This window comes from Sturnus vulgaris, chromosome 1 (genome assembly GCF_052056855.1).
Source record: "Sturnus vulgaris isolate bStuVul1 chromosome 1, bStuVul1.hap1, whole genome shotgun sequence".
Classification (NCBI taxonomy): domain Eukaryota; kingdom Metazoa; phylum Chordata; class Aves; order Passeriformes; family Sturnidae; genus Sturnus; species Sturnus vulgaris.
In genome coordinates this window covers 67,134,151-67,155,099 of record NC_142243.1, presented here as the reverse complement: position 1 = coordinate 67,155,099, position 20,949 = coordinate 67,134,151, and the positions used below count along the sequence as shown (strand labels likewise).

The 20,949-nt window shown below is 41.4% G+C and overlaps 1 protein-coding gene and 1 long non-coding RNA gene across 2 annotated transcripts in view; one reads left to right on the top strand and one right to left on the bottom strand.

Moving 5' to 3' along the window:
* The window catches only part of LOC148225275 (uncharacterized), a 147,657-nt gene extending 140,463 nt beyond the window's left edge, over window positions 1-7,194 (top strand). The window contains exons 3-5 of the mRNA XM_088154723.1: window positions 2,142-2,177; window positions 6,780-6,812; window positions 7,120-7,194. Coding sequence (XP_088010849.1) covers window positions 2,142-2,177; window positions 6,780-6,812; window positions 7,120-7,194 — 144 coding nt within the window. The remainder of the gene's footprint in view (window positions 1-2,141; window positions 2,178-6,779; window positions 6,813-7,119) is intronic.
* LOC148225274 (uncharacterized) overlaps window positions 1-20,949 on the bottom strand; it is a 245,037-nt gene that overhangs the window by 179,499 nt on the left and 44,589 nt on the right. Inside the window, exon 5 of the long non-coding RNA XR_015805100.1 lies at window positions 19,893-20,000. This is a non-coding gene — a long non-coding RNA (uncharacterized LOC148225274). The remainder of the gene's footprint in view (window positions 1-19,892; window positions 20,001-20,949) is intronic.

The window sequence follows — 20,949 nt, the reverse complement described above, 5'->3', positions numbered from 1 at the left end:
TTATATATGTGTATTTAGAATGACCTTAAATAACAGGTAACACAGTAGGGAAAATTGAAATGTAAAGCTAAAAAAAAAAAAAATCCTGTAGCTCAAAAACTTACCAGAAGGCATGTTTTCAGAAAAGCTTTCTATGTGCTTGAATGGTCCTGTGATGCTTTTGTAGTAATGAGTGATTTTTTCTCATTCTTACAACAATGCAATAATTTTTAGGTTGAGTTCCTCAAGGCCTTCTCATCAGCAAGAATGAATTCCCTGCATTCTGAAGTCTTTCATGAGCACTTCTCTCTCCCCTGCTGTCTGTGCCACTCTCTTATCCCCAAGCATAAGTGTCAATTTTGCTTCTATCTGAAGTTCAGTGAGATATTTTTCTGGTGGTTAGCTGAGATGTCTTTGTAGTAGCCATGCAAGTTTTTCACAACTGACACATGAAGTGTCACAATTGTGGCAGCATTGCATCTGCCCTGGGGGACATGGAAAAAGATGTTGGTTCAGTGGAACATATGAAGCAGGACTGAGACATTAAGAGTCCAGTCTGTGGATTGTCCCAAGTCCTAAAACTGTAAGGGAAACAAATATGTCTTTGATTTGAGACCTACCACTGCACTTAGAAATTGCATCTGCCTGTAGTAAAACAGCACAGTGTAGATTAAGGAATTACTCTTTTGCTTTATATATAGATACAGGAGGAGCAGGCAGAGGCACAGAAGAAATATCCACCTTTGGTGATAGCCAGAGATAGATGGCATTACAAAATAGGAGAAAAATGGAGTTCCTGAAAGTGGCTTTCCATGTCTGAATTTCTCTTGGAACTCTGGCACCATGCAGAGTTGCTAACCCTGGGACAGGAATACCAGACCTTATATATGGCCTGCTCACAAAGGACATGTAGTACACACTGCAGACAAACTACTCTGCAACAAAGAAAGGCTTTGTTCTGACTCAACAGAAATAGGTAACAAATGCAGCTTTAGAAATGACTCTTTCTCAATAAAGGGTAATCGGTTCTTCCCTTTTCTCATTGTGTGAGATACTCTATAGACTTTATTCATTAGAGAGCACTCTGCAAAGTTGAAGTAAGAAATGGGAAAAATAAGGATGGCAATAGTGTTGTAAATTCAGCTTACATGTCAAGGAAATTACAATAAACTAATACACTTTCTGTAAAAAACACTGACTGATGGTGTCATTCCTAGAATAAAAAGCAACAAAACATTCAGTATGCCAATACCTTCAAGGTATAGACAAAGATGGGCCTGTCACGAATCACAGAATGGCAGAAAGGAAAGGACTTCTGGAGATCATCTACTCCAACTCCCCTTCTCAAAGCAGTGTAAACTAGAACTCAGTCCTCTGGGCTGTGTCCACTGAGGCTTTCAATGTCTCCAAGGAAAGAAACTCCACATCCTCTCTGGGCAATTTATTCAACAATTCAATTAGCTTCACAGTAAAAAAGTGACTGGCCTCCAGCTGACCTCCTTGTGATGCCAGCCACATCACAAGCCTTTGAGTCTGGTAGTTCCATCAGTTTACAGTCCATGTGTAAACTGACAGTCCACTGTCCATTTACTTACTATGTAGTTCATCAGTTTGCTGAATGTTATGCAAGTGGTCTTAGGGGAGACAATCCTGAAGGTCCTGCCAAAGTTGAGAAAAATCAAGTCCTTTGTTCTCTCCTAATTTGCCAGGCCTGTCGCTTCGACATTGAAGTTTATCAGTTTGGCCAAGCATGTGATAACTGCAGTGTAGACCTTGCTGGCTTGATAGGAGGGAGCTGAATAACTTCTAAGAAATAATTTATTGAATGATGTCTAACTTCCTGATCACAAAATGTCCCCTGAGCAGAATATGCAGAGGTTCCCCCATGTCCTTTTGTGTGTCCCTCCAGTGTATTACACATCCTGAGACTGGAGTCACTCTTGGTTTGCATGTCATTCACCTGGTTTATTATAATCTTGACCTAATGTTCAAAATTTAGCCAATCTGACTGGCCATTTATTCATGTAACATGCTTTGGTTTCCTCATTAATTCTTAGAATGAGGTTTCAAGTACATCTTGAAAGTCAAAATTGGCTTTCAGCAAGTATTGATATGCCGTGAAAAATCGTTGTATTTCATATGCGTCACTACTTTTTTTACAGGAAAATCTGGGGAAACATAGACACGGACTGAAGACAGTAAGTTAAAGTGAGAGCTAACATCACCCAAAAATAGACTGGCTTTTTAGTGGAGGACAACTACTTAAGAAAAATACTTGTTTTGCTGTTCTTAGAGTCAAATTTGTCAAGATAGTGTGTAAATCCTGGGGACACTCTAATAGCCTTTCATGTTTATTTCATTAATGGGTACTCAGCTCCTGGGTTCCTGGTGGAAGAAGACCCTGGAAACAGAAAATAACTAGTGGACCCCAGTCGCATGAGCTTCCCTGCCTTGTTCCAGTCTAATGGGCTTTGCTGGAGCGGGCAGAAAACTGGATTTAAGGACAGGATTTAGGCTACTGCTATTCTTGCTTTTCCAACCTTTTATTGAACCAAATATTAAATTCTTTAGGCTGAATTAGACAGGGAGGAGTAGAAACATCTTCTGCATATCCTTTAATTCTTGATATCTTCGCAGCAGCTGTCAGCTTTAGTTTGTTCATTGATCATTCAGTTGAGCAAGAGCAAGAAGATGAAGGACCATTCACCCCTTGATGCTGTTAACAAGCCTGTCAGGCCTTGACAACTTAAATGAGAGACATTTCATAAAATTATGAGTGAAATTTTAAATGTCTTGTTGAGGCATACCACAAAATCCTTTGCTGTCAAATGAGCACTTGCAGTAAGTTGGGTTTTTTTCCCTGACTCAGCACTCTGCTCACGTCAGACCCATCAAGTTTTTGGAAACATCTCCTTTTTATTGGGGGCATGCTCAGAAACATTAACACAAGCATTAACACTCAATTTACCTGCTGACATTACTGTTGCACATCAGTACTGTCATTTATGTGCATGCAGCAGAAGGGCAGGATAGTTTAATGAAAACTCTTTAAAATGGATTAAGATTCTCTATTTCCTTATCAAATACCACTACCTGAGTTAACCTGAGAGTATTTCACAACCAATTCAATGTACTTTTTCTCCCCTGCCATTGCCTGAGTGGTCCACATGTTTTAAGGTGATGCTTTAGTCCCACAACAAGAAATATGTATGGTTTTTAATGACTTTTTACTGACTGCACACATATTGCAAAGGGTATCTATTTGGCCCTTGGCCCAAACAAAAGTCCTGTGCAGTGGCTGGGGCCACCAGGGCACTTAAGAATAGCTGTGGCCCAGATCTATGGCACAATAGCTGTACAAGCCCTAAAATCTTCCATGCTTGAGGAAGCCCATCACTCGAAGCCTAGGGCCACAAGTTTGTCTGTCTGCCTATCACTGGGACAAATGTATCCCAGCAGCCTCTATGAGAGCTTCCCAAATTTTGCTCTTCAAGCAAAGTGGGGTACTTTGTTTGCGTACAAGTTTCAGCTAAGGTGAGCATAAGCAGACTTTCTTCAGTTGACTGCAAGCCCCATTTGAACAGAAAATTTTGTTTCACAAAGTCCAGTGTGTGTGGTACCAGAAGTATCTATTATATTACATGAATAACAGTTATTGTAAGCTTGCTTCAAACAGAATAGGTATCTGTTTTTGAGCCAGTAGTCAAAACCAGAAGCAGCCATGCAATTTATAGCTAACTATGTAATCCATCAGCACTTAGGCTCCAGCTTGGAAAAATATTTTGAGTACCATTTTAACTTGAAGTATATGGAATACACATTGATTTGTGTACAGCAAATGCATATGCCTAAACCTGTGTGTAACTGGAGCTGTATAAGATTAAATGCATCACTGAAAGAGTGTCATTAGAAAAAGCCCTGAATTTTAGCTGAATGAATTTTCTAGAGATAAATAGAAGACCAACTCCACCCCCAGCTCTGTTTCTTTTTTGTTGTAGTATGATGTAAGCAAGATCCTATTGCTCTGCAATATTGATGGCATACCTTCATGCATAGGTGATAACGCATTCCCAGCACACTATAAAATTTAAAATTAATGTTTTCCACTGCTGGGATGTTTGGGTTTTTTTACCCATTTTTACTTGGAAGAATCTTCTAGAAACAATAACACTGGTCCTGTGTGTTCAGACTATACAAGGAAGAGGATCTTACACAATTGCCAAATTTCTTTGTTTTTCTCTGCTGCCCTTCATTGCCTGTACTTTTTTCAATGCTCAGGAGCGAATATACTTTCCGTCAGAGTTTCAGCATATTTTCCTGTCACACATTCTCCTGCTTTGAGCTCTTTTGTTCTAATACTCTTGACATTTAAGCTGGGCACTTTAAAGGTTCTTTCTCTTTACTTTATTCTATGATTTATTGATTACTTCCAGCTTCTGTTTCCCTAAGCCTATTTCCTTTCAAGTTTTCTCACCCTTCCGACTTGTTATTTCATCCCTTGATACAAATAATGCTTCACAGTCCCAGTTTTAAAGCCACAACCACAGCACAATTTTTTCTCCCATTGGCTTGGCATAGCAGCATTTCTTTTGCACACGGAGGCCCAAAGACATTGTAAATGATTACAGAGGTCATTGTTTCTGATGAATGTGTCACGGCCACACATTTACAAAGGGCCTGCTGAGCTGCACTGTCCTTTGCAAGTGGTTCCTGAAGAAGTCACAGGCTCTACTCACAGATCAAGGGACTGCTCCGTGTGGGAAAGTGACACTCTGCACTGGGACAAAAGTCGCCATTGTACGGGGAGAAGCCCCCTTCCCAAAGCCTGGGCAGTGCTGGCTGTGTGAGTCTGACTGAAAACCAGAACAGTAGGAGATGCTGGATAAGGGGGCTTGCCAGCAGTTAAGTATTATTGCGCCTACATATTGTGGTGCACATTTTGTGCTAATTGCTACCTGGTGGGAGCCACACAGTTGGTGACAGAGTGTGGCTGTGTGTGTGCTCCCATCTGCATTTCTGCAAGGCACGGTTTTGTTCTGGTGTTGCTCCTATAAAAGGAGGCTTCCATTCACCAGAAAGACCAGTTCTAGCATAAGAAACACAGCAGGAGCTGTATTAGGTGTGGGTCTCAGTGTGAGTTTTGGACTGAAGTTACCTAATTTGGCTCCATCCTCAACTCCCTGCCATGACGTTGGCATAATATTTGGGTCCGTCTTGGCGTCTTCCAGTGATTCAAGCTATACAAATAGTTTTGGAATAATCAGATAGGAGAGCTCAGAATGAAGCATGGCATTACTACCTATGCAAGGCTTTGAACAGCTTTCCTTCTCTGTCTCCTGCTCTGTTATGGCAAAGGACGGGAAAGGACCCTTGTCTTTCTCACGTCTGTGTTCCCGTCTTGGACTGAGTGACACACTGAAGCCTTTAATTTCCCCTTAGTGTGCAAAGTAGTGCAATGATTTGCTGCTGTACATATGCAACAAGAAAGCACAGTAATTCACCTGGATCCAGCAAGGAATTTGTATATTAGGCATTAAAGGGTAGATTGCCCAAGGTGACAGCCAGATTCTGTGCAGTAGAGTACTGTGTTTGGAGGGGCTCTTTTGCCCACTTTCAACTCAGATACAAGGGGGCTGTGGAGCAGACTAACCAACATTCGCATATAAAGCCTACTGTAGTCAATTAGCTAGTGATTTTTCTGTCTGCCAGGATTCTGTGCAAATGAAGAGATATCAAAGATGCAGAAATTGATTGAACTCAGCTGAACATGTACCTCCTGCTTGGGTTCTAAAATAAATAAAGACCTTTTACAAGAAAAAAAAAGGAGAATTGTTTTTACATTTTTTTTGTTTCAATAGAGACAAAAAATTAAATTGCCGATAAAATTTTATGAGAAAGGAAATTTTTGTTAGAAATTTTATCACATAGTATTGATTTTGCTACTGTGAAGAAAATTTCCCTCTAAAAGTTAATAAATAAAAGCAAACAAGGATATACTTTTAATTGCTTTAATTTAAAATCTTCTAACATATACACATTGGTAAATTATGTTTTTTAAAAATATGTAACCTGCTGGTTTTCCTACGTTTAAATGCCAGTTAGAAAGTTTTAAATGGTGAAAAGTTGGTCTTAGGTAGGTCTGTGAACATGACTCCTTATGAATCTGTGAATATAGATGACTAAAACCTTGGCCTTTGGTTTGTCTGTCAGACTGCACATACTAGCAGGATGTTACTCTGGTTCATTTTACATGCAGCACACCAAAGGGGTGTGTTGTCCTAGAGGCTTAAACTGTGTTTTACTTTATGCTAAAAATTCAGCCCAAATGATACAGCCAAGACTGAGAGATTAATAAATTGTAATAGCAGTGCCTTTATTAACACTGGAAAATTGGAAGTTATGCTTCTGATAAGGAAACGGATTTTACCAAAATCAGTACGAAATACTTACATTGTGGTTTTGTACATTTCTTGTATGCATCCACATAAGCACGTGTATATTTTACACATGTACTTGCCTTTCCTTTAGGCAACCACACAGTGACATTTTCTGAGGAATAAGAAGCTGAATGAGCAACTAAGACAAGGCTGTGTTTTTTCTTTTTCAGCAATAGAAATAATGAACTATGTGGCTAGAAATTTTTGGAGAGGGCCTTCAGCAAGTTCCCATTAATTTTCTCATTTAAGAATCTCCAGAAATGACAACAAAGAAAAATAGTAAAGTTATTTCATGATTACATATTTTTCTTGTAAAGGAGGAATTTTAGGTTTTTATAGAAGCTGTTGGTTTGTTCTTTCTAGGCTGCCTGGAGAATTGCCTCAAAGCAACCAGAGGTATGTTCCCTTCCTTAAGACTTTAATATGATCCATGGGACCCCAGTGCTCTGCCAGCTCCAGAGGCACAAGACAAGTGAGGGATTCTGGGTTGGAACCCCATGTGTCAGAGTGATGCTCTTACATGGGTTTTAACAATGTTATCCTCAGATGAATTGGAGTGAGGCAAGCTCAGGAGCTGACAAGCACAAATAAATCTCCAAATGAATGACCTGGTAGTTTGTGTGTGTTCTTATTTCCTATTTAATTTTGTTTTAGGAGTGGCTACTATCTTGTGCTGTTGTGGCTTTGTTTTCTAATCTCACAGATGTCTGCCAGCTGCTGGATACTCAGAAGAAGACAGTCATTTGGGCTCTTTCCCGTAAGCCATGTCCCCGAGTAAGTTCTCACACAGAGAAAAGAAATTCAGGTCAACAAAGAGATATCAGTGAAAAGGTTCTTTTAGAGTAAAAATTTGGTGGAGATTAAAATAGGGCAAAAGTTCAAATGAGAATGAACCATTGCCAAGCAAGCAAGAATCTTGGCAAAAAAGAAGGAAAAGAAACATTGGTTTAAAAGGCAAGTAACCATGGCGAGGCAACAGCTCAATGCTAGAATCTGGTTAAGAACTAATATCACACAGAGCTGTGATTGTTTATTCAAGGCTAGCCCATGGGAGAACAGTTGTCTCCAATGAGTGTTCTCACAGCTTGGATCCAAAATTATAACTGCATTTTTTTTTAAGCATCCAGCACTTCAACACTACCCATTTACTGTTAGACAAAAGAAAAAGAAAGTACGAAGTTTTTTTCTCCGTGTCCCTTGTGTGTTTAAGGCAGAGCTTTACATATGGAAAGGCATTTCATGTCAGCTGTTGAACTAGTAACATGCTATTCTGCAGCAGTTGCCAATGGAAACTGTTGATATATTTTCAGTGCCTCTCCCAAGTTTCAGAAGAAACTGGAAGCAGTGTATGGTTTAGAGATGTTTTGTTTGTGTGGGTTTTTGGAGGGTGAGAGAAGAGGTCTTGCACCCCTGAGCTGCATTACTGCAGTTGTGACACAAAACAGCTAATGGAGTGTGGGAGCTAACAGCTGTGGAATTAAGTTTAGGCATGAAATAAAAATAATGGCAGCTTTGATACAAGTAATAATTTACTAAAGATGTTTTGTGGCTATCAGCAAACTCTCAATATATGCACACATCCATACACCTGCTTAAGTTTGTGCACCTGTTGTCCTACAAATAAACCGAAAGGGGAAAATGGGAGCTTCCAATGTTCTGCTATAAATAAAAGATGATTAATACCATTATAGTGACAAACGGGTATTGGCAGCACACAGAAAGAATGGAAGATTGTCACCTAATTTGTGCTTTTGTTTCAACATCTAGATGAGCTTGGAATACATATACAGTACTAGAGGGCACAGCCGCAGCCCAGCAGATGAGAAAGAGAGAGCAGGTCAAATTCATCTCTCACTCTAAGTCAAAAGTAGCTCAACCAAAGCACGAATTATCATGGAAATGAGCACCATCTGATTTTTCTACAATCTGGAGGATTTTGTCACTTACATAAATTTATTGCTCAGAGCTTCTCAGCCTAAGCTATGGCACGCTGGTCTGCACTGGGTCTGCAGGTCTCAGCCCTTCTGGGAACCTGGCTTTGCAACTGTTTTTGGGAGACCTGTAGGTCTACGTGGAAGGTCTCTTTTTGGAATTAGTATGCACATCCTTAAAAAGATCTTTCAGGCTAAGACCTAAATCCCCATGTTTGCCCTTTGTGGGATCGTTTGCACATCTGCAGAGGGCAGATTTGAATATTACTGGAGTCTGGTCTCTTCAAGTCAACAGGGCACATGGAAATTGCTGTGTAGACAACTTCAAAGCTCCATTTACCCACAGACTAATTAAAATTTAGGCAATAGAAGCACAATTTCTTTGAACTTTTCTACTTCAGAGCTGGCTACACTGGCTGTCAAGGTGATTAAAAAAATATTTTATTCTTAAAGGAGAGGGTTGAATTTTAGAGAGTAAAGCTAAATTCTTTCCCTTGCCTCTGTCCTGTTCTTCTCCTCCACCTCCCCAGCCATGCCCTTGGATGCATGGCATTCCCCTCCACCAAGGCAGCTAACTGCCCGTGGAATTGCCTCTCCTGGATTCAGACTCTCAGGTAGGCTGAGAAATGGCAGTTGGGCAAATCACTGTACATGAGTGCCATTCCTTGATTTAGAAGGCAAGGCACCTATTCTAATATACAATTTATTTTGGTGTGTTAATGGCATCTGAATTGTGTTTTGCCTATTCTTGAGTAAATGTAGCATATATTAGGGGCAGAGAGACAGGGAATTCTGTGTCTGATATAGATCTGTTTTCCCTGTACCTTCATAGTTCCAAGGAGCATCTCCCAAAACTCACAGCTGCCTTTGTATCAAGCCAAACTGCTACAGCATGTTAGAGAAAAATGCACAGTCTTCTATTAATTTTCTTTCTTTACCTGTCATCTAAAGTGGAATCACTCAGAGCAGGAGCCCCTCCTCAGTCTTTCTGTATGGAAAAAATCATAACCTTGTCATTTTGTGGTACTCTGCATCCCACCTGCACTGTCCTAATCTCCTAACGTTAGACTCCGTATCCCTGGCACATCAGTGGGGCTGCACAGGAAGAGCAGAATTAGGCACCTTGGTTTTTTCTGTTTAAGAGCTCAGAGGTCTGCAGGCGCACAGAAGCTTTACATCTATTTTTATTATTATGTATACTTTGCTGGAAGCAGAGCAGGAATGCCCACATTTGATGCCAGGCTCTTGTGCAGGGCAAAATCTGCTTTCAGATTCTTTCTGCATATTTCTGATCTGTGATGAAGATCTCTGTAGTGTCTTTCATATTCACAGCCTGATCCAAGGGGCGCTGTGTCCCTCTCTGCACAGATACATCCCTGCTATAAACAGGCACTTGCATGGAAAACAAGAGGCAACCCAAAGCATATGTGAAAGCGAACTCGGCCCACTTTTAGTGCATAACTTAAGTCTACTAAACAGGAATATATGTCCCACTTTTGTATTATTGTTTTTTCCTTGGTTGACAGTGAGAGCCTTTGGATTGTGCAGTATGGAGTGAGGACACATTGTCATTCTTCCTTGATGATTTTTTCCTTCTTCACCATTGTCAGGAATTCACAATCCAAATGACTCATGTTATGTGAGCAAATATTGCCTTAGTTTGAATTAATTTATTTTTGTTGCAGTCACCTTTGAATGTTACTATAGTAATATCTCTGGTTTTTCCTGTCAAGGAACTGTCACAGACTATTTCATAAACCTTTTACGAAGCTACAGTGCAAAGAAAACGATGCATATATTTTACTATTGTGGTTGCCTGCAAATAATAAGGATATTTTAAATGCACATAATTGCATCATAAGGAAACAATACAAAGATGCCAGAATAAAACAGGTTAAAAACAAGAAAATATTGAAATCAAGGTTAATATTATCTCCCTTGCTCAACCTTTGCCCCAAACTCTACCTCATCCCATTCATGCCTTTTTTTCAGGGCATGAGAAGTTCTAGTAATTGTAAATGAAAAAAAAAATTCCCTAGCTTTGTGCTCTATTGACAGTAGCACTCTATCCTTCATCCACTGCAAGGAAGGATGAGGTTGTATTGCTGGCTGGAACATGCCAAGTCACCTGATAGCAATTTGATCTCAAGGCATGAGAGGATGAAGCATCCTCATTGGAAGGTTCTGAAAGTGGGATTCTTCAGATACTTCAGTTGCTAAGCTTCGAAAAGTCTTCTCCAGACACAGACATATGGTGATTTTCATTTTATATATGCATATATATGTATACAATTTGCCACGTTTGAGAAAAATGTCCACTAAAATGGCAAACAAGCATATGCACAGTAACATCCTGAAAGCAGATACTCCATTTCAAGCAGCACAGTGTTAAGGCATCTGAATGAATGCTGTATGCTTTTTGTTTTTCCAAACAAATAGCTTTCCTTGATTTCAGTCTCAACTTCATAGAAACCCCAAAAACCTGAAATGTTTCGATTGAGTTTCTCCCAAATTCTTAGCTTTGGATTGACAACAGTGAAAGAAAAGTATTCAGTTTAATGATTTAGCAATTAAATGTTTAAACAACTTAACCTGGCAAAGTTCTGAGAACATAAGAGCAGAGTATTGCAATGGGAAGATATTCTGGGGAGAAACTGGGACCTGTTGTTCTCTAAAGAAGAGAGGGAAACTGGGACTTGTGTGTCCACTACATCTGTGTGTTTATATACATCTGTCTCCTGTCACTCACAACATTCCATACTGAACAGTTTGCCTGGCACTCCATGTGTGTGACTTGGTGCATCATCTTACATTGCTTATTCAAGTGTGGCTTTTCCTGAAATTTAAGAGTTGGCTCAAAGCACCTGAGAAGGGGTTGATTTGTGAACACTTCTCCATAGATTGACGTGTGTGCAGTGAGCAAACGTAGACCCAAAGAGACAATTAAACATTCCTGCAGTGTCTGGCAGGAATTCCTCTTTCTTCTCATCTCTGCCTGCCTTGAGGTTCCTGCTGCCAGTTCTCCTCATTTTAAGAATGAAAGCGCCAATACTGAAGATGTCAGAGGGTGCAGGAGAAGCTGCTGGCTGCTGCTGTATGAGCAAAAACAGCCAAGTGTCTGAGTTTGTGTTTAAGCAACAGGATCAGACAAAAAAACCAAAACAAACCAAAACAATACCAAAAAAGTGAACACAAGTTTTATCTGAGCCTGAGATGAACTAGAGAATCATCCACAGTCCTGGAAGAATGGAACCTAAGCAGAGCCTCAGTAGGCATAATGAAGTCCAGTCCTGTCCCGGGAAAGCAACCTCTTTTTCCAGTGAGGGTTTGTCCACTGAAACAATTTACTGTCTCTTTAAGAGAGCTTGAAAACACAGATCAACTAGGAGAAGACACAGTATTCCCCATGTTGAGTGAGGTTACCATGGCAGAGTCCCACTGCTAGAGTCACAATATTCTGCTGCTGTACCATATGCTTCCCAGAGAGACCTGTTATTTAAGTTTCCTTATATATCTCCCAGAAAAGGGTGCTGTTAGGTAACAAAAATGTGTCCATTTCTTTATGACTAGATCAGTGATAGACAGAAGACAAGGATTATTGCATGGATGAACATTTTTTTCAGGGTCATGAACCAGCCCACACTGATTAATTTTATATTTTAGACTTCTTGTGGTTACCAGTCACTTTAAGCAGGCAGCAGGCTCTCGCTTCAGCCGTGAAGAATGAAGCATTTTAGATGATGAAATGGTGTTAGGAACTTGACATAGCTGTGGAATAAGATCTTTAAAAAAGTACGTGCCTGTACCTTATGCAAACAAACAAAAGTCCGTAGCTGGCTTGGGGCAGAGGGTGAAAGAACGGCTGGTATGGAAACACTGTTTCAGGACAACTGCCAGCAGAGTTTGCAAGTACTGACTGGAGTCTATAAAGTAAAGGGAGGATAAGACATTGATGGTATGTGATGGGATATTGCACTAAAGGAAAAGAAATGAGAGGAGGAAGTAGTGAAGTAGAGAAGTTGGAAGACCCCTGGAGAAGGGAGAAGAGAACAGCAGGCAGCAGAAGCATGGAGTTTATTAAAAAATATAGACACAAATGCAGGAGGGAAATATTTTAACACTGTAGGAGGATAAATTTGCAGGCAAATTCTGTTTATTTCCTTGGTCAAAAGTAAGCCCTCATGCTTTATAGAACAAGCAAAGCTCTCTCTGGTAGCATCACTTATGCCAGCTCACTGAACTTTCTCCTTCAGAAGCAACCACTATTTATTTGTGTCGGCATGCTGCCCTCCCTGTGGTGCAGGAGGAGGGTGATTGGAACTATTTTGCCGTAGACACTTTCAATGGGACAAAATTCCAACACCTAGGGCCGAGTCCAATCTGAAGCACTTTGTACGCTTGAACAGTTTAGCCTCAACTTACTTTTTTAAAAAAATGTGTTTGCAGAGAGGAATCCATTGTTCAGTATTTCACTTAGCAGCTCTGGACTGAGGCCATATTTAAGCTATCTGCAGGGATGTTTTTGCAGAGGTTTCATCACTAGCAAACTGTACTTGGTAGGTTCACAATGTAAAATAAAGACTTATTATTTCCCATCTGTTTTGCCTTTTAGCGTTTGTCCATCATACACTGACACTTCAAGCTGGCTTGCTGTGATTAGCTTAGTGTGGCAGAGAGATTGCTCACATCATCAGTCAGAGCTTGTGCTCACAGTCCTGGGCTGAAGCTGAAAGTCAAATCCACATGAAACCCTTGAACTGTTATAACAGCCTGATGGCCATTGAAAAATTCTGTCCTTTTTTCTTTCTTTTTCTATTAGAAAGTTTTTGGTGAACAAGGTCTAGGAATAAGAATGAGGTGTGGGGGTGAGGAAGCAGCTGTAGCAGGGGGAAGAGCAGAAGAGGTGAGTTATTTCATATACAAATGTGCTGCGCATATGTCATGGCTCATCAGGACGTGAATCTGCAGTGGAAATTAGAAAGCAAAGGGAAAAGCAAGAGTAGGTTTTTCATTTGGAGTCGCACTGACTTTATAAGAAAAGTCTCCGTGGTCTCAGCTTCCCACATTGATGGGACTGGTCAAGGAATTTTTAGTAAAGTAATGGTTCCTCCAGAAGCTGTTTAGCAATGAGAGGGCTGGCTGGATTATGTGAGCAGTGGTCATTTGGCCAGGTCACCAGCTGAAATGTGCTCAGCCTTGTAAAGTAACAGTTCTGATCAGATGTTTCTTGCTGTGGTGACTGTGAGTTGGGAGATCTTGGCTCAGTTTCCTTGGCCACAGATCCTTATCATAGAAAGGAAGGAAGGAAAAGCTCTCATTTAAGAATTTCTATGGAAGTTTCTGCAGAGACCATGAAAGCACAGACATGAAGGAGAAGATCATTCGAAGCGGACAATGTGCCATTCAGAAGAAGGCAAGCCCCTCACAGACCTGTCACAGGTAGAACTTCCTGTGCAGGATCATTTGGCACCTTCTGGTAAAGAGGTAGAAAATGCCTGATTAATTTCGTATTACTGCCTGACTGCCACGGGAGTTCTTTTGAGCTGTAAGAAATCATGATAAAAAAAAGTGCAGTGATCATATCACTTTAATTTATGCAGCCAGCAAGGATGTAGAATTATGAGGCAAATATGTAGAAAAATCCCACCCATCTCCCTCAGGGAAAGTTGCACTCAGAGATCTATAGCAAATTGAGATTTCCAGAATGATAACAGCTCACCTTTGTAAGAAAAAGATAATATTTAGGTGGCTGGTCCCTCCCTCCTCCTCCCCCATCACTAAAAACTGTTTGTATGTAGCGTAAAGCTCCTTTAATCAGAGGGTAGTCTTAATTTCACAGATGAATATTTCCATTCAGTTGATAGATCCAGAATCAAGCCCTGAATTTCCTTGGGTCCAGGTAATTTGAGGATTTTTAATTTAGTAGTTTCCACTGAATTAAGAATTTATGGCATTTTTCCCACTGCAGTAAAGGGAAGGTGCTGTTACCAAAATACCTGCTACTTTGTGAGTGTGGAAAACCTGATGGTTTCTTAAGGTGCATTAAGGAGCTACAGACCTTTGAAATGTAAGTTACAAGAAAATGAATTAACACGTAAGTCACATTCCATGTGTAAAACAAGGGAGGTGTTATGAGATGGATAAGAAACTTATTCTATTGGACTATGGTGCCTCAATAGGAAATCAGGCCACTGCAGGCACTCTCATAGATCAGATAGGCCTGCCTCTACCCTTATTTTGATCATCTGTGGCTGCTTCTTTGAGGGAAACAGGGCTGCATGTTAAGTTGTCCTGTTAGTACTTTTCACCACACAACCAGACCACTGTATACCCGGGTACATTACTCTGTGCCTCAGTTCCCTGTTGCAACAGGGCATCAGAGGCTTCATTTATTCACCTTTTATAACATCTCTGAGATCACAAAATCACAGAAAAATGGAGATTGACGAGGACCTCTGAAGATCATCTTGCTCAAAGAGGGCCACAGCTCAGATGCTCAGATGCTGTATGCTATACAGTAAGCTAAATTGGCTCTATCTAATCACTATTTTCAAATAGGAAATAATTTCAGGTTTGAGGCTCATTGTTCTTGAAATGCAGATGAACACATGCCATTCTCTCCCCCTCCCGCCTCCTCTCAGACCCAAAACTGGTATCAAAACTGGCAACTGTCTTTACATATTTTTTTCATTCTTCATTCATGAATAACACAGCTAACAGTGAGAGAGAAAAGATGTGAAGACAGTAAATACCACATTTCATCAGATGAACACTCTCTACCTTTGCATTTTAAAGTACTCTGGAGAAGTTTCTTTAGAAGAGGTTAATCCTTGAGCCCAGAGACCAAAGGTAACTCATTCCCCACTCACTCTATCCCTATCCACTGAGGAGAGGCACTGCAGATGCTAAGGGTGCAGGGTGCCCAGGAGGAGTCCCCCAAGCTCTGTCCCATCCCAAATGGTGCCCACCTGCCATGGCAGCCAGCTCTCCTGGGCCATGCTCAGCTCCATCCAACTGGGGAGGAAGCTGGCATTGCAGCAGCTTGGGCAGAACTGCTCATGCTTCTCATGGTACCATCCAGGACACCCAAATGCCACAAACCCTGCTTTCCATGGAAACTCATTGAGCAGAGGAGCCACATCACCTCCTGAAGAAACCTACTCCAGGCTCTGACAGACTCTCACAACCTGTGAGTTGCAAGGTGGAGGCCAGGCAGGAGGGACCATTCTCACCCTGTGCTGGCAGCAGGAGTGCCTTGGCCATGTTGGCTTCTGCACAGGGTCACAGAGCATCTCAGATCACCCACATCCTAAACCATTCAAGGCTGGTGCTCTCCTTCTCACACAGTAACTAGATTGATAGATTGAGATTTAATTAAAAATGATCAGCTACTGCAAGGACAGGCTTTTTCTTTTTTTTTTTTTTTTTCCTTTCCCCAGGCACTTGGTTTTCATGTTTACTGTGCTAAAAACAGTTACGAGCAATCTGGATAGCCCTCTGTTAGCTGTGATGAAAACATTCTCCTGTATATCTGACAGTGCCTGCCACTGAGGAGGCCCAAGAAATATTCCAGCTCAATGGGGAATGATCCTAGCTTTCTACAAACAACACACTGAAGACCTGATGCTGCCTTTCATCTGGGGCCAGTGCTGTGACATCATCCCTGTTGGGGATTTGGGCTTGATCATGGTTCTGACAGCCAGGACACATGTACTGATGTTTGTGGGCTGCAGTGGGGTATGCCCTGTGCTCATCTTCCCTCCACCACACCACATTGCTCATAGAACTGTGGTGGATGTGAATGTGGGTGGCAAGGAGCTGGCTGTTAGGGCCTCTTGGGCATGACTGACACATTCAGCAGGGAAAATAAAAAAACTCTTTACAATCCCTGGCCTCTGGTGAGCTTGGGCACCAAAAAACAAGCTTCTACCCAAAATCTTTGTAGAAATATTAGCCTGACAGAAGACTGGGGTAGGACACAGTAGCAGCTCAGAATTCTCAAGCCAGATGTACCCTCTGCCTTGGAAATGCCTAACCATTGCATCTCCTCATGGGATGTAGCTGAGGACCACTGCCCATTCAGCAGCAATGTGGTGCTGTGGCCATGGCCAGCTCTCCTTCATCTCACTTCAGTCTACTTCCAGGCATCTTTTTCCAGAAGCAGCTTTACAAACCCTTTCCCTGGCTGCAACACTGTTTCCTGCCACTGTTCATTCCCATGGTCATCCTGTAGTTCACCATCCTCCCTGTTGTGCCAGTGTGGGGCCATCTGTATGCTGGGGCAGTGTTAAGAAATCCTCAGTATGGAGTTGCACTGAGCTCAATGGTCAAGTGGGGCCAGTCCTGCAAGCAGGGCTGGAAAAAAAAATAAAAAAGAGAAAGTTCGTCTCTCCTTTTTTGTGATAAGGAATCCATTCATTACCAATTCAGTGCTCCCAAAAGTCCTTCTGCTTTGCTTACAGACGTCTACTGATAATGCAAAAAATCGTCCTTCCCTCCCACCTCACGTACAAACACAAACATTTGGTTAATCTCATGGTTAGGATTATTATTTTTGTAGGTGCTAGTGAGCTGCAGCGAGTCAGAGCATTCCCAAAGCAAAGCTGCTTTATTATCAATTTTGAAAATGCCTCTGTCCATCATTATCAAATATCCTAAATACCCATGTTCAGCAGCATTCTGTTGGTACTTAGATTATGAGTCACTGGGTAATTTAGCCCTGCGAGTGAGATTGTAAACTGCTTTTTCCAAGAGGAGATGCCAGTGGGGGACCTTCATTAATATTCACTGTAATGTACATCTGTTAGCCCCCTCAGCCACTGCATGAAAATACACAAGGAGAGGGGGAAGAGCAGAGGGAGAGCTTCAAAATGTTTGTAGCTAAGGCAGGAGGCAGAGATGTACCCTGAGCTGTGTCTGTCAGTCTGACAAGGACAGCATTTGCCATCTCTGTGAGCCATTCTTTGTGGCTGTACAAGCATTGAGGCATTAGAAGTAAGAAAGGCAGTGGCCCTGGCTGAGGAATAATAGCAGAGCTCAGGTTGATAATGCTGCTCAACAGCTCAGTGTTAGGGCTGCATCTTGGGTGTGGGTGCAAGTGACCCACTTAAGGTTTCTTGTTGCTGTTGTTCAAAAAACCTCACCGTCTACCTTCTGTCCCATTGAGACTAAGCTACGACAGAGTCATACTTCATATTCATCTATAGGAACATCTGGCCCATGTCTAACATTTAATTTCCACACCATTAGAGTCAAACAATACGTGTACATCAGTAGATAATGTAATGCATTATCACGCAAGGCAGAGAGCAGCAATTTATTAGCCTAATTTAAAATAGCCTTCAGCAAAAAATAGTGCATCTTAATTCATGGATCTGAAAGGAATGACATATTTTCCTGTAAAATGCAAAGGTATGAACAGAGACATGCTTTTCCACAGTGGTGCATATATTATTTCTTTTTCTTGTAAATCTTTTAAAAGATGAAATATCAGTTCTCTGTCCAAAAAGAAGGAAAAAAGAAAAAAGAGAAAAAAATAGACAAAAAAGGAAAAGTTCAAAACTGAGGTACATCCATAATAATACAAAAGGAGAGATCTTACCAAAGGGACAAAAGAGAAAAAGCTGCCCCAGAATACAAGCAAAAGTGACCTTTCTTTTACAGTGAAGTTGTGATCGGAATGTGAAGATCACTCAGACTTTCCAAGCTCATATTTCAACAAATCTGGGCACCTCAAGTGCACATCAAGCATTTCCTCCTCTTTTTTTATCTATTTCTTTAATCTGTCTTTTCCAATAAGAGACATTCTCTGGATAGGACCAAAAATATCAAAACATATTAGAAACCTTTGCCGACCTAGCAAAATGAGTCACTTTTCACAAGCCTTTGATTAAAGGCCGTAACTTCCTTCTAGGGGGAAATTAACTTCCCAAATGGCAGAGCAACACCAGGCTTTCGTGACACCCAAAGTTCATTTCAGTTCTCTGAAGCGGGATAAATGTTCTCACTTTTGGTTAATAAATACATCACAGGCTCTGACAATGCTGCTCAGCTCCAATCTCTAATGTACCCAAGGTTTACAGCTGTCTGAAGCTGAGATTTGTATTTGGCAGCTTTTCTGGCTATCTTTTTTTTTATTTGACATCAAAATGTCATTGAAAAACTACATAGCCTTGGAGAAAAGTCTAACCCAATAAATCCCACATTGTTTTTCCCACAATGGAATAACTGTGCTAGGAGAACTAAGGGGTTGCCGTGCCCCACCTGGGATACAGCCTGGAGGTAGGAGAGTGCTCACTCCCTCACCAGCACTTTAAAAAAAGCAGATTAGGAGGACATGTGTCAGGTGTTTTAAGAGCTTCTTGGAAGACTTAGGTACAATAACCCATAGTTCTGGATCTGATCATCTTGAGCCCTGCCAAAACTGAAACCGTGCAACAATTAAAGCAGAACTTTTTGGTGACTGGGAAACCTTTAGGATAAAAAAAAATGCTTATCTCAAATATCTGTGTCAGTGCCACCCTTATTTGGCAGCACCTGAATGGAGATTACCAAAATCTCAGCTGTGGACTTAGCCCCAGACAGCATATAAATGAAAATCCCAAACAAAAGAAGCCTTAAGGCTAGCTATTCTTTTGGCATTAAAGACAGTGATCTCCTTTTCACCCCAATGAAGTGCTTCTTTCAGTGGGCCTGCACGGAATAGCATAGGGATGATTTGTCATGGGGAATTATAAAGATAAAAACGCAGAGAAGAAAGAAATGGCAGCAATCCCAGGTTCTCGTGGGAGCTCTTATGGTCAGCCAGGGGCAGAACCTGCTTGCAGACCATCTACAATGTCACAACTATGCTGAGGCCAAGGGGCTGGGCTGGCAGGGAAAGGGTGAGGGGGTATGAGAACACTTAATGTGACAAGGACATTGAAACTGGAGATAGCCTCATGCAGAGAATCCCATGGCTATGACAAGGCATGCTTATCATCAGTGGCAAAGGGAAGTATGGAGCTGAAGCTGAAGAACTGGTATGTTTGACCAAATTAAACAAGTATTCAACCAGAGAGACACTTTCCCTGCTTGGAGAAGGACTGGTATTCATGTGCATAGAAAAATACTCTGCTACTGACTTAAAACATGAACAGAGGCAAGAACAGGGAGGATCCAAAATCCAGGCAAGTGACCCAGCTCAGCAAATAGATCACTGATCTTCTGAAAAGTACTATAAAAGAAGAAGGTCTCAGAGATTTAGAGAGTCACACCTGACACATATCCACTTGACACATGTCAACAGAAAGGGAAAACCAGTAAATCTTACACCAAACAAATGACTGGTGTACTGGAAGGCTTCATCTGGATGCTTCACTGACTGGCTGCAATACAGCACCATGGCTTGGGGTGGGGGATGTGCAATATGTAAAAGAAGTGAATGACGACACATTAGCAAAAGATTTTGGCTTTTCCATCTCAGCTGGAAAAGAAGGGGAGAGTCTTCTGTCTACCCTACCCCATGATATATAAAGCGACCTGGAATAAAACTGATATATCTTACCTGACCTTCTGTTTACCATCCCCTCAATAAAAGGCACTGGAACATATTCTCCTGGTACAGTTGCTACCTTTGTAAGGATGCAGCTTATGCTGAGGTACCTGCGTTTGTCTAGGAAGGAAATAAGACAAAGAAAAGGTGCTTGCATTAATGCTGCCTCAGGGCACCAGCAAGTTACGGGTTGGTGGGTTTTACAAGACTACTTACTATGCTATTCAATTAAAAAAAAGAGCAGTTACCATAGCAACACCCACATCTAATGGCTCTTATGCTACCTCTGAGATACAAAGCACCTTCTTACAGAGATACATTGACCAATACAGCATGTCGTGGGAAGTTTTATGCTTCAAGCAATGGTTTAAGGGGGAGAATGTGCGTTCCAATAACCAGACATATTTATATCCCCAGGTTGTAATATTAATTTATAACAAATTGTTTTCATTCCTTGATATCTCTTTTCTTCTCATTACCATTTCTTTTCTAATAGCACTTCCATTTTTTTCTTTTCCTCGCCTCCCCGGATGAATGATATTTGATTAAGTACAGGATGAGATTTGCATATGGGAGCTCTGGGATACATCCCACAGTTAGGTGGGTCATATCTGTCTGTAGATCTCGTATCTAGGAAATGATACCACCTTATCATAGCTGAGCACTCATGGTGGCCAAAGGAAAGCCGAGGGGAGTAGGTGTTTGTGGAATGAAGCCTGGCGCTATTGGTGGTAAAAGATGGGTTTGCTGTCCTGAAAAGGGATGTAGGGCAGCAATTTTTATTTCCTTTGCCCAGCAGGATAAAGTGGGAAGGTGAGGTGGTGGTGCAGAAGGGGGTGCAGAAGCCTCTTTCTTGTCCTTTGTTACAGGCATGTTTGAATGAAAGAGAAGTTACACGACCCCGTGACCATGGTGAGAGCAAAGTTAACACCCTCCCAGACATGCTGGAGGAAGAGAGAAGGCACAGCTGGGCCTCAGGATGTCCTCCTCGCTCCTTGGCCCTCTCTACAGACATTTTATTTCTCTGCAACGAGTCCCAGAGGCAGAGCAAGATGCTGCAGGGTTCTGC